General features: G+C 37.6%; 1 protein-coding gene across 2 annotated transcripts; it reads left to right on the plus strand.

The window, feature by feature from the left end:
• Positions 1 to 988: 988 nt before the first annotated feature.
• Positions 989 to 11,553, plus strand: LOC147488046 (Nucleotidylyl transferase superfamily protein). 2 transcript variants are annotated; one of them, XM_086569700.1, is made up of 12 exons: positions 989 to 1,353; positions 1,431 to 1,550; positions 3,651 to 3,836; positions 4,558 to 4,609; positions 4,753 to 4,818; positions 5,360 to 5,446; positions 6,273 to 6,365; positions 7,352 to 7,432; positions 8,750 to 8,821; positions 9,184 to 9,252; positions 9,373 to 9,483; positions 11,310 to 11,553. In XM_086569700.1, the coding sequence occupies exons 1-12, from the start codon at positions 1,148 to 1,150 to the stop codon at positions 11,358 to 11,360; spliced, it is 1,194 nt and encodes a 397-aa protein (XP_086425826.1). In that variant the 5' UTR covers positions 989 to 1,147; the 3' UTR covers positions 11,361 to 11,553. The 2 variants fall into 2 exon arrangements, with proteins under 2 accessions (XP_086425826.1, XP_086425827.1); XM_086569701.1 differs by lacking the exon at positions 4,753 to 4,818 and having other exon boundaries at positions 1,057 to 1,353.
• Positions 11,554 to 14,171: the final 2,618 nt, after the last annotated feature.

Genomic DNA, 14,171 nt, shown 5'->3' on the forward strand with positions numbered 1-14,171 from the left:
CCATCTTGTTGTTGGTGTTAACTACTATTTAGGAGTCAATTCTGACCACAATATCATATTTTTTTGGGGGAAATTGTAGTTCCACCAAATAAAACTTTTCTTGATTGTTATGGTGCAACCGATGTTTTGAGGTGTTGTATTCATATTCAACAGTGCTGAAGGACCACTTTCCAATTTTGTCATCCTTTACAATATCAACATAAGACCACTGAAAAGGATAAGTGAAGTACATAGGTGACTTTTATAATAACACTATATGATTTATAGTAAAACTCCTGTGCCATGACCATGAAGAGGTTAGAGGAGATTGTATTCAGGCAGTACCAAGACCTCCTATGCCCTAATATCTTTTCACTGAGTTGGAATTAATCTGCACCTTCTTAAATCCCAACTACTCGCAAACCCGCATTATATCCCAAGTACAACTTGCAAACCCACATTGTTACTGCAAGTATTTTAAGCTCTTGAAAGAGCACACCTTTCCTAGTTCAGCCACCTGTATTTCTTATTAAATATCCACTGCCCATATTAATTTATTCTAGTATAGCTTACCTCCTTAACTTGCGCACTTAGTGTCTAAACATAATTTTTTTTAAAAAGGAACTCAAATCATCAGATGCTCTAAGTCATTTAAATAGGTAGATTTAATGGATTCCGGTTTGATTATCGGATACCCATGCACACCCTAATTATTATAATTGGGTAATCCGTGAGCGGAGCGAACATTTTGGGAGAAGGGGGGGGGGGGTTATGCAGACAAAAACCAACTTGGTTGGTTTCTGTCTATCTGTCCTCATCTCTTCCTTCTCTTTTTTCTCTTTTTGTCTCTCTCGCTCTCCCTTTTCCTCTCCCTCTCCTTCTCCATCTCCACTCCTCCATCTTCCTCTCCCACTCCGCTCACCCCCACTGCTTAGCAGTATACTAGTTGCTACTTGAGTGAGGTGGTTCTAAATTGTTAACAAAAACGAGATTAAAAATAGAGTGACTCAAGCAAGAAAGGGCCTATGGACTGAAATCCAACACTTGATCCACCAGATGTATCTGGACCCAAGCCGAAGCCCAGCGCAAATCTACCTATTTATCTCTTTCCTTCGGCCGTCGTCGTTACTTTCCTTCTGCCCTCTCGTCGTTACTATTCTTTCTACAAATGGAAGTAGACCGTGAGGAAGAACAAGAACAAGTAGTGACTCCGTGGGAGGTTGCTGCTAAAGGAGATGGCAAAATAGATTATGACAAACTTATAACAAAATTCGGATGTCAAAAACTGGACCACTCCTTAATTGACCGGGTCCAACGTCTCACCGGTCAACTCCCCCACGTATTTCTTCGCCGCGGCGTCTTCTTTGCCCACCGGTTAGTTTTTGTTTTTGTTAGTGATCATTTTTTTATTTATTGAATTTATAATTATTGATGGTGAGTCGACTTTGTAGGGAGTTTGACCAGATTCTGAATGCGTACGAGAAAGGGGACAAGTTTTATTTGTATACTGGGAGAGGTCCTTCTTCTGAGTCTTTGCATTTGGGCCATCTCATTCCCTTCTTGTTCACCAAGTAAGCCTTCTTGTTTCACCCAATGCATTATTATCACCTACTTTTCATGAGACTAGTCATTATCTATTATATTGTAGCAAAAACTCTCTTTTATGGGTTTAGGCTTCCTTCACACAATAGGCTGAGAGGTTTGAGATATGATGATGGAAAATGTAATACTTTTTGCTTAGCATATATGGACGTGTGACATTCTCGGTCACCTTTATATATTAATAAAGGTCTTGTGTCGCCAATCACAAGGAAAAAGAAAAAGAATCAAGTGTTTTGTTACTAAAATCTCGCGAGCTTAGCTATTGGGTTGAAGTTGGCTTTCTTTTCCTGGATGGTGTATACTGTCTGTAAAGAGACTTTGAGGATGAGATATTGTGATTCAGCCTAGGGTCCTGATGGGTTCTCAGTATTGTTTATGGGAAAAGGAAATCACATTTAGCTCGCTGGGAGAAGGTATGGTTTTAAACAGAATTTGGATCTTGGATTCTGACGACTCATCCATCTTTGTTTGGCAAATATTTGTGAGATGTGGAACCGAGGAGAGTATGCATTGGAAGGAGGTTGTTAACACTAAATTCAGAACTAGCGTGGATATGGTCCATGAAAAGCTACGATTGCTGGCTTAAGAGATTTCAAGGGTCGTCCTGATTTTCATGAGGGAATGGAGAAAAAAATATATTTCGGAGAATATTTCATGTGTGAAGGCTTTATTCTCTTAGACTTAAACCCATCGTGATGACGAAGAATGGGTTGATGTTGATATTTATTGTGGAATGCATGCTCTTCCTATTTAAGCTTTTGCTTGCAGCACGGTCTCTGCGATGTGGAGGTTGATTCTGTATTGAGCTCCTAACTAATATAATCTGAGAGGTTTTGGCACTGAGAATCTGAGATGAGAATGGTGTTTACTTTGTTAGATCCTTCATCTTACTTCCAGTTGGGGAAACATGGCTATGGTCTTGTAAATCATACTCCATCTCCATTTATTTCCGTTTTTGCAGCTGATTTGGAATGCCAAGGTTCAGTTATCCTGCTTGTCTTTATTCCAGGATAGCATCATACCAAAATTAAACCAGCGGGGGAAATAACTAGCCTAACTTTGTGTTGTGCGGAGAAGAGGATAAGTCTATAATTCACTTTTTTGTAGTTGCCCCTACTGCTGGATGTGTACGGGAGAGTGTCATCCCAGCTATAAGATTGTAGTACCAGGAGTCAAACAACTAGCCTCAATGATGGGGCCTCAGTGATAGTTTGGTTTAGCTGATGGCTTCCCTTGCCATTTTGTTTGCAGATTAAGGACTATCTTTTGGCCGATCTTACCTTACGCTACTGGTTGGGCTATGGAATACATTGAATGAGTTGGTATTTGGTATTTTGACTGCAGATATTTGCATAGATGAAAACATTGTTAAGGCACTGAGCTCTGGAGAGGATGGGGATGCACTTTGAGGAGTTAGTTTTAAACGGACCTAAAGGAGTTCAGAGGCAGTGCTTTTTCCCTTCTAAGCTGTATTTCTATTGGTTACTTAGTATGTTTTATGAAAGATCTCCTGACTTGGTACGTTCATTTTGTTCGTTCCTTGTGCTGACCCAAATGATAGTAGTTGACTCTAGTTCATGGCTTTTGTAAGTATCTCATGGGTACCTATAGGCGATGATGGGGGGTTGCAATTGCCTGGGAACTGCCCACCTCGTGTATATTATTTGGTTGTATCTTTGTACATAACTAATTACGGAGAGAGTAATTCTATAATGCAGTTTCATTTAAAATAATAAACCCCTTAGTAATCAAATAAGCACTCTTTTGTTTTCTGAAAACCACATATCCAAGTTTTTTTTCTTCTAAAGAAAAGGATTATTCATCGTTTGTATTCTAAGAAAAAACTAATGAATCAGATTACCCTATCCGTGATTTTTAGAAGTGAATTACGTTATCCAAACATTTTCTTGTATTTGAAATATATACCATGTTTCTTTAAGGGGTTTTTTCATGCAATACTAAAAGCTTGCTGCAGTATTATTTGCAGAATCAGATTATTGCTTCATGTTAGCTGCACATTATGTTCATCTTTCTCTTATTCTTGACAAGTAGTTTTGATTTGCTTGTAGATATTTGCAGGATGCTTTTAAGGTTCCACTTGTAATACAACTTACTGATGATGAAAAGTCTATTTGGAAGAATATAACAGTAGAAGAGAGTAAGCGACTAGCACGTGAAAATGCAAAAGACATCATTGCTTGTGGTTTTGATGTCAATAGGACTTTCATTTTCTCAGATTTTGGTTACATGGGCGGGTAAGTGATATTTTATTCATAAAACGCATTAATATGACATAATCCTATTATTTGTTGAATTACATTAACACCTAGGACCAACTTGTAGACACAAACTACCCTGGATACCCATACACAATTCTCCCTATCCCACACAAACCACCAGAAAAACCACACACCATCCACCCAGATCAGCATTTACCACCCACCCACCCATCCCCCCCCCCCACACACACACAAGCTTCCATACCAGTTTACTTTTGGTCAAGTTTTGCATCATCATCTACTTTCTTCTACGTCCACCTCTTTTCATATCTTCATGTCCCTTAAGTTCCTTTTCATCCATCATTTGTAACTTTAAGAGTTCACCATTGCTTCTCTCCAAATCACTATCCAACAGCAACACATAATATCTTGTTACGGAAATGGGAAGTTCAGTTTTTATTTTCGAAATGGAACCACTTTTATTAGGCGGGTGGTTTAAACTAATTAGGAGCAAGGTTCAAACTTCAAACTAGCTAGGAGGAATTTCTAGTTGGTAGGACAGAATCGAGGTTCTGAAAGGGGTGTGACACCTTGTGTACTAGGTTATTGCGACTAAGGAATGTACTTACAGTTGTTAACTGAAGCAAATTAACATTCGAGTATCTTAGCAAAAGTGATAGTAGATATCTTGTCATGCATATGAGCATGTTTGTTACTGACTCATTTCGTTGTCCTTATGTTTTGAATTCCTATGCAGTGCTTTCTACGAAAATGTGGTGAGAGTTGCAAAATGTGTGTCCTTTAACCAGGTGATTGCCTGTCAATCATGTATCTCCTTTTTTAAATTTTACTTTTTGTATGTTTGATTGATTTTTGTGATCAAGGCTTTCAGTACACAGCCTCTCAGGTTTTCCCTAGTTTTTGTTTGTAAGTATTGTTTACTCTGTTGTAGGTTAGGGGTATATTTGGGTTCGATAATGAGTCTAACATTGGGAAAATTGGTTTCCCACCGGTCCAGGTACTTTTCTATGCTACTATCCATTTGTAGGATTAGTTACAGTAGGGGTCAGCAGATTTGGTTTTGTTGGTGCTCTACTTGCCTACATTTGGAATATTATTTGTTAGCTCACACATTGCACCTTGTTAGTTCTGTAGCTCTCGTACCTCCTTGTTTGTTTTGTACCTTCAATAGCTCCTTGTTCGTTTTGTATCTTCCATTAGTTATTTAGACTAGATACCATTGCATTACTTTTGAGTGCATTTTACTTGCCACTACATAAGTACGAAGCAGAGTGAGTACTGTTTAGTAGCTAATGTTCAAAGAGATCCTCCATTTGCTCTTTAGAAACAAAAGTAATAATGTAAACCCACCAGAACTGCAGAACAGAATAGTAGGAAGTGCACACTACACAATTTAGGAACTCACATTAACTAGATTCAGTGAGATGAATCGACGGAGTTGGTTTGAGTAAATTAATTTATTCTTTCTTGACTATTTAACTCATTTTAAATTTATCAGTTTGCGTAAGCTTGCAAATTTTTAAAGCATGTATTTGCAGGCAGTTCCATCGTTTCCCAGTTCATTTCCGCACCTGTTCCCTGGCGAAAGCAAACTCCGTTGTTTGATACCATGTGCTATTGACCAGGTTTGTCTTCTTTGATGTTCAAATTGTTTCATAATATTTCTGGATTTAAATGATGAAATTTTGTCTGGCTAAGCTTGTATGAAAAACGTTAGCATTTTGTTAATGAGTGAGTTGCATGACAGTTGTTAAATCCTTACCTACTTAAATGTGTAATGTGTGAAGATCTTGAATTTTATTTTCAAATGTAACTGGCCTATTTTTAGCTATGGTGCCACGTAGTTCATATTATGTAAGGATATCTCCAGTCAAACTTCAACCATCCATTTAGGCGAAAATAGTACCAAAAAAAAAAATCAAGAAGATGGGAAGGGATATATGTTGTGTTCTGGTGATAGTTCACAGTGATTTCTAGAAGATATCCTTTTTAGGTATAATTACTGTTGGGTCGTAACCCACACATTTGCGCAATATATAAATATATAGTCTCTTCCAAGCCCAGTTGTATGGACATTATGGACGGAGAGGATTGTGACGATCTTCGAAGAAAAGGAGCTTAACTCACACAAGATTGTAGAGAAGGTCAGAGGGACATTGTATGATTGGGCTTGTGTTTGTCCAACAAATAAGGTGGTGATGTTTTGGATATTAAATGTCATTGAAATACTCTTGTAAGTTGTAAAATGTGGGTGTTCACGTTTGAGTGGTCCAGTAACTCCTTGCTACTTGGGACCATTAAGTGTATCTTGGAATGTGATGGATTATATATAGTTTTGTTAATTTGGAGATTGCAATATTGACGTGTAATATAAAAACGGTGATACTTTTTAACTGGTTTGCTGACTGCCCTTCCTACCTATTTCTGTATTTTGGTATTATTATTTTTCAGGATCCTTATTTTAGAATGACACGAGATGTTGCTCCTAGGATAGGGTACGATAAACCTGCATTGATTGAGTCTTTGTTCTTCCCTGCTCTTCAGGTATCTATACAGTTTTTTTTATACAAACTGTTCTGTTTCATTGTTATAAACTATTATATGAGCTGTCTGGTTGCTTGATAGTTTTTTAGGTTGTAACGTTTGATTTTTGTGTACAGTATAGTTGATCTTCATCTTTTGGAGTTTGATACTAGTCTACATTTTCTGCTTGGCTTTTCTTATAATGGTTTATTTTGCACTGACTGAAAGTGACTTGTAATAATTAAAGTGGACGGAATTAAGTGCAAAGATATTCTTTTGTTTGGGTTTCTTTTCTTTCTGTGTCATTGATTTCTTAGCCTTTTCCATTTGTTCACACCAATGATTGTGTGAAAATCTCCATCGCTTGTGTCTGGTAGAACATGATAGAGCTCACTGAGGGATGCAACCATAATAGCAGATGTCTTAGGTTCTTTCAGATGCTTCATAGTGCTCTTATAGTGTTTCCATTGTAAATGAATAAAGTTTTACTCAACGAAGAAATAAATAAGAGTAAAACAAAAAGAACGGAGAAGTAGAAGTGTTATATATCATCCAAAATTGCACCCAGCAGATACTGATTACTAAGTAAAATTTTTACGCACCAACCGACTATTCCTTACTCCTTAGCAATCCGTTTGAATAATTGTAGTATTTAGGGAATGGTACAACGAATGTGGTAAAATTACTGAATTGTGGGTTGGGCTGCTGAGGCATACACTCCCTATGTCTTTTATTGACATTAATTTGGGGGAAGTACTGTTTCTCGAGCTGCAATGGATTTCGTATGGCTGGACAATATTCCACACCTAGGAGGAACTGAGGAAGTCCATTTCAAACAAAAGAATAATATGTTTGACAATGTGGCCAGTTGTAAAATGAGTCCAGGATCTCGAATTTGCAGGTTTTGGTTTGAATTTTTCTTGTTCTCCTATTGCTAAATGAGAATCTTACAGTCACATTAGTGTAATTAACATAATTTTTCCTTTTGGGCCTCTTTACATTTGCAGGGGGAGGCGGGAAAAATGTCAGCAGGTGATCCAAACTCAGCGATATACTTAACGGATTCTGATAAGATGATCAGGAACAAGGTTTGTTTTTATAATCTGTACCCGTTCTTGTTCCTCTTATTTGACAATTTGATGTATGAATGCGGCTATTCTTGAATTTGTATTTGTACAGTATGGATGGACGCAACCTAGGTTCTTTCATTCCTTTTAGTAGCCCCTAACATTGGGTAAGAATAAGTGTTTTACATTTGACAATTAGCTGCTGGACATCTCTAGACTCATCATTGAAAGTTCGACGATTACGTTCCAGCAATATAGACCATGTGACCGCGTGAGCTGCAATCTTTGCCAATATGTGACCGGCAGGCGGCAGTGGAGATCAAACCATCTGGCTTCTAGTTGAACCGGCCCATCAGACCTTGGGATGCGTCACCCTGACACTTAAGAGACTGCATGAAATAATCCCATACTGCTTGCACCATTTCTCTATCCTTACGTCCATTTTCTCCCACCTCTCCTGATTTCTCCCCAACAAATTACCCATTCTCTTTTGCTTCTACTTCTTCTCTTTGAAGATCTCACGGCCTCGTCTTCAATATATTTGCATTGAAACTTCTCACAAAAAACTCCATCAAACATCCCCACCATCATCTCCTTCGTTTATTTGCTTTGCTGGCACAACATTGCATTTTCTAGATTCTTTATTTTTTTAATGCAGACATTCCTGAAATACTAGAAATTGCGTAGTAAAAGCATGGACATAAGTGGTCAATATCTTTTCACGAAGTATCATACTGGTCAGTGCATTTTGCATGATATAATTTTATTTCCAGATTTTGAACAAAAGAGTACTATTATTCCTTATTTTCTTAATGTGGACATTCATGAAGTACTAGAAAATGCATAATATATGAAGTATCATACTGGTTAGTCTTTTGCATCATATAATTTTGCTTTCGGATTTTGAAGAATTATATGTCAGCTACATATATGAATAACTCTATTATTCTTGTTTCCACTTTATATAGTTCCTTCTGTTTGGTTTACTTGTAGATGTGTTTCCATGCTTTATCTCGGCCAACAATTTAAATAGGTCTTTTATCATTCTATTATGGCTGTAAGAGTTAAGTAGATATCACACCACTAGAATATGTTAGGATAGAAGGTGTTTTGCATATTTAATGTGTAAATCTGTTTAATTGGTGATGGGATCCACAACGCATGATGAGGTCATGGGTTCTGCATTTAAAGTAAGACTGAGGGTATACGGTTTCTCTTGATTGGTGTACAGGGTTGGGACTATGTTACTTTATGCCCTTGTTCGATTGGGTGCTAAATGACACACTATCCTAATGGATTGATGTTTAAACTGACTGTGAGTTATGTTATTATCTATAGGTAAATAAGCATGCCTTCTCTGGTGGACAAGATTCCCAAGAGAATCATCGGAAATATGGAGCTAATCTGGAGGTATTGCAATCTTCTTCGTTGTTTTTTGTACATATGATCAATCACATTCCAATGAACTTACAAGTACATGCCTACATGATATGGTTTATCTTTAATGCATAAGCATCTTTAAAACAACAGATCGCAGAGATTTAATCTATTTGCTTTGTAAAAGATGCATATGCAATAATGGTAAATATGCAAGTAAAATAATTAATTTCAAGGAACCTCTTTTTCCGCCCTCCTCTAACCACGTAGTAAATGCACTTATCCTTGACTTTTGGAATAAACTAAGGACTTTCGCATTTCTGAACACGTTGGCAATTAGTAGTTGAAGTCTTATGAAGATTAGCTTATAATCTGATACATCTGAGTCTTTTCAGGTGGACATCCCAGTTAAATATCTCAGTTTTTTCCTAGAAGACGATGCGGACCTAGAACATATAAAGCAGGTGAGACTACTGCGCTGGTAACTATGTCAGTCTCCTCAGGCTGACAAATTTCATCTTCAACATATTTCATTAGGTTGAATGATTAGATTTTAATTTCCACAATGTGAAAAACTTCTGTAGGAATATGGAGCTGGGAGGATGCTAACAGGTCAGGTGAAATCACGGCTTATTGAAGTTTTGACTGCCTTGGTGACACGTCATCGGGAGGCAAGATCTAAAGTGACAGATGAGGTAAGCAGCCAGGCAATCCCATCCCTCTTCAGGTTCTTTTGGTGACTTTTTTTTTTCATGCTTTGATTACTAGGTTCTGATTTCATACCTTCTATCCATTTAGTCATTCTTATTAAAGTAGGATTCGATTTTTGTGATAGGATTGTTGGTCGTTCAGTCATTCTGTCGTCCATTTGATTACTCTTGGAAGGTCTAGTCTTACTTTCTTTGTCATTGTCGGGTTACTTGTTAGCTTCCCACTTGGTGAAAGATTTTTTAACGTCCTGGGGCTTGAGAGTGCATTCTCATAAGGGGTGTAAATTATGGAACATATTACCCTTTCCATTATATGAGCCTTGTGGCTGGAGAGGAATAGAAGGCACTTTAAGCATAAATCCTTAAGTGTGTACTAGATGGTCATCTCGATTAAAGGATAGGTAATTGACTAGGCAATGATTTAGGAGGAGCGCAGCACTCCTTTAGGTAATTTTCTGTTTAGATGGGAACTTCTTTTGGGAATTAGTTATGTTGACATTTTAAATGTGGCATTTGTGTACTTGCAAGCTGGACAAGCTAACTTCGGGACCATTCAAAGTCCTTAACTCAGTCAATCACTGTGTAGTACAGTCAGTAACACAGTATATAGATAAATGCACAATGAGTATGTTTTGTTTTGTTTTTTCGTTAGGTTATGTAACTACGGAATTACAGAATTCTTTCATAGACCTAAGAAGCACGGACACCGACACCCGATACGGATACGATATGATACGGACCCGTGGACACAACATCATTCAAAAAAATAGGACACGGATACGTCATGGACACGTCAGGCTACCTTAACATCTTATTTTGACACCTTATCTTGACATCCAAAACCAAAAAGTGAACTTGCACATTAAACTAAGGGCTGATTTTTTGTAGAGAAGATCTTCGTACTATAGATAGAATCTCCATCAAAACTCGTCTCAATTGGATATGTCTAGCTTTATTAAAAATAGTGCTAAAATTGTGAGCCGTTAGATAAATATTGAACTTAAACTCAACTTTTGGCAAGATTAGACATGTTCAAATGTCTTGATATTTTGTGGAGATGATCTCTATTGTATAGAGAACATATTCCCAGAAAATAGCCCTTAGTTCATTGTGTAAGTTGTGGATGTCAAAATATATAACATTCTCCACTAAATTTAAATCAAAATATGAACACCAGTTTTTAACATGCCGTACTCTAAAAGATTAAACAACAACATACATGTCGAAAAATACAAGCTAATGCCAATGAAAGAAATAACAATTACAGAAGATTCATAACAAATATATATATATAAGGACTTGGCAATTATCAAGTATAGTCGTGCATTGTGCCTCTTTTTTCTTATTTCAAGAGTCAAATAAAATCCCTACCAAGTATTGTCTTCTTTTAAGTATTTTAATCACTTTTTAAAAAACAAGAATAAAATGTATAAGTGTCCCCTATGTGTCTCCAGCGTGTCCATGGAGTGTTGGAAATTCTAAAAATTAATTATTAAATCCGACACTCCAAATCAAGTATCGGACATGTGTCGAAGGCGTGTCGGGGAGTATTAGTGTCAGATACATGTCCGACACAGATACGTTGCCCCTAGAGGAGTGTCGGTGCTTCATAGTCATAGATAGCCACTGTTACATTCTATTGGATTATCAAAATGATTAGGCCTTCATAGTGCAAGTAGAGATGGGTAGTTGAAGTAGGAAGGAAGTTTAGTGTTGTAGCTTCGTCTAATTATTCGTTGTAGTACTAATTTCCTTACATGATCACGTGAAACAACGTTTGTCATGCATCTTACTTTTGTTCTTCCTTCTAGGTTGTGGATGCATTCATGGCAGTCAGACCTCTTCCATGGATGTTTGATTAGTTGAAGAACCGAAACAGTTATACCTGATTTCTATGATGTAGATGCAAGGACATTCTGTACGCTTAGTTCTTTGTTGTTTCTCGCCTACTTGTAGACTTATTTTTCAGTCAAGTTAATGGGAATTGATGGATTAGACCATTTTACAAAGCAAATATTTTTTATAGCAGCGAGACAATCTATTCTCAACTGAAAATTATATCGCTGGGAAGGGCCACGTTCCAAGATATCACACAAGGATCACTTTTAGATGATTCAGTCGTTAGTTTCAAAGAAACTTCCCTCTTAATTGAGCCCTAAATTGGCTGAATTGATGGCCTTTACCCGGCCATGGTAAAGTATTACAGTTTCTATTTCTTGGATAAGCTCACCCAAAGTGATGGGCGTGCACGCAAAGTTTCATCAAATTCTTGGAGTTACTGTTCCACAGCAACTAAACGGGTGTAATAAGAGTGTGGACGTGCTTGCATTGTAATATTATGTTGCAGAATGACGAAGTTTGTCATTAAGCTCTTTCCTACAAAGCTTAAACGAGGAAGCACGGGCCATTTCCGTTAAGAACAGATTCATGTGAACTTGTACGATCTAAACTTGGATTCCTCCACCATTTTGAATCATTTGCCTGTTGGATTTACGTAAATGACACAATTTACTATCAAGCTATATCCAGTGCACGCGAGAAGTTGGATTTGAATAAGCTCTTTTATCTTAAATTATATCAGTGGGTCTCCCATGAACATCGACTGCTAACACCGTGAATCATATGCTGTGACTCCTGTTCAAGAGTAACATCCTGCAGTTTAATTTGCTGAGATGCTGTACGAAGAAGTGAAGAACCTAAGCAGCAACTGAAGATCCGATCCTCTATGCCAAAGTTAATGAAAACCTGCTATAATCGTCCAAAAGCATATCTGAGAGCTCCACGCCAGCAAGTCCTGGATTGCCAATAGAAGAGCAATCCAGATTGAATTAAGCAGTCAGCAAGTGGTGAAATCCAGGATACAGCAGTAGCATAAAGCTGGAGAAGCAGTAGCTTTCTGATGAATTAACTAATGTGTAACTTTCTGATTCAAGTTGATAAGATAGAGGATTAGGAGGTTTCTTGGAACCTATATTTATTTCGTTCTAGCCATATATATCACATGGAGCATCATTACTTTGTCCCCAGAGAATGCAAGACATGGATCAACCTGAGTAACATGATTTTCAGCGTTGCTGAGGTTTAGCCCAAACCATGGAACACGAGCAAAGTTTCATTCAGCAAAGAAGTGCAGAAGTTGAGCACAAATAAGAATGATTTTGTTTTCTAAAAATTGATTGCCTTTTCTAAAAACCGAATGTAGGAATGATGTCCTATGCTTGCCAGAGGTGGTTGAATGTATTGTGCAATAAGTAATTCCAACAGTGTAAATGCCATGCCTATAAATTCTATTAAAGCAGCTCTCACACAACAGAAAAGAGACAACACCATGGTATTGCGAACATATTATAGTCTTGTAGATGCTTACAGCGAATGACATGTTCTTTTAGTAGTACACCATGGTATTGCGAACATATTGTAGTCTTGTAGATGCTTACAGCGAATGACATGTTCTTTTAGTAGCGTTGGTGTTGTACATATAATAAGGAGGTCAAATAGGGGTGACTATGTAGTATGTAGCATAATTCTAATGAAACTAGCTACTCATACTTCTTCCTCCTCTGGTTATGAAGTATCAACTGTTGTAGACGGGACAAACGTGGCAAGAAATAGTTGGTAGAGGCCGGCTAAACTTCCTTTTTCACAAGTTAATTGGACGGTAGGAGCACAATTTTCTAATTAAGGCAGTAGGAAACTTCGTTTAAAAGACATCACAGAGCATGATAGCACTAAGGCCATATTTATGACACAGTCCCAGGCAAAAGAGCAGCAGCAGCAGTTTTGCTGGACCAACAGGGTTTAATTAGTACATGGAGCAGCCTTTAGGAAGAAAAAGCTAGAGACTGAGAGGAAGCAAGAAAGGTTGTTATGCTACTGGCTCAAAGATTACAACTGGCAGCAAGTATAAATACGTTTAGATGACAAAGCATTTGATGGAATGCTTGTGCAAGGTGGATCTAGTGTCAGATCATTTACTAGTAGTATATTTTAGCTTTCATACTGAACACCTTGGAAGGCTTGAAGCTGAACTGTACTGTTCTTCGCTTCTTGCATATTTTTTGGCTGGGCTGTTAAGAGTGACCGAGTGCCCTGAGTGCCCTGGAGCAATAAATAAAAAAGGGTGAACTAGTGTTACCCCCTACTAGATGAGCCAATTAGGATTTTTCCCCTACTAGATGGGAAATTAGGGTCGCCCCTAAACACACGATCAACTTGGTTTGACTGTTAATTTTCAAGTCAAACTGAAAATGACATAAATGTCTCCACCTAATTAAAATTGAATATTTTCTTTTTGTAAACAATGAGGACATTTGTGTAATTTTCAATTATTTGACTTAAAAGTTAACGGTCAAACCAAGTTGACCGTGTGTTTAGGGAGGAGACCCTAATTTCCCCTCTAGTGGGGGGGGTGGGGGGGGGAGGGAGAATCCTAATTAGCTCATCTAGTGGGGGGTAATACTAGTTAACCCGATAAAAAATTTCTTTCTCATTAACATATTTCCCTTGTCTCAATTTAGCGGGGGGGGGGGATACAAATATCCAGTTCAGCTCAATACTGGATGCAAGTAGAACTCATACAAATGAAGAGCATGAAAATCAATAATCTTTGTGCTGTGAGTAATAATTCCAAAACCAATCATAAAGAGCGAAACTTGTGTAAAAATTTTATTTTG

The sequence above is a fragment of the Coptis chinensis genome, chromosome 7 (genome assembly GCF_015680905.1).
Source record: "Coptis chinensis isolate HL-2020 chromosome 7, ASM1568090v1, whole genome shotgun sequence".
NCBI classification, from domain to species: domain Eukaryota; kingdom Viridiplantae; phylum Streptophyta; class Magnoliopsida; order Ranunculales; family Ranunculaceae; genus Coptis; species Coptis chinensis.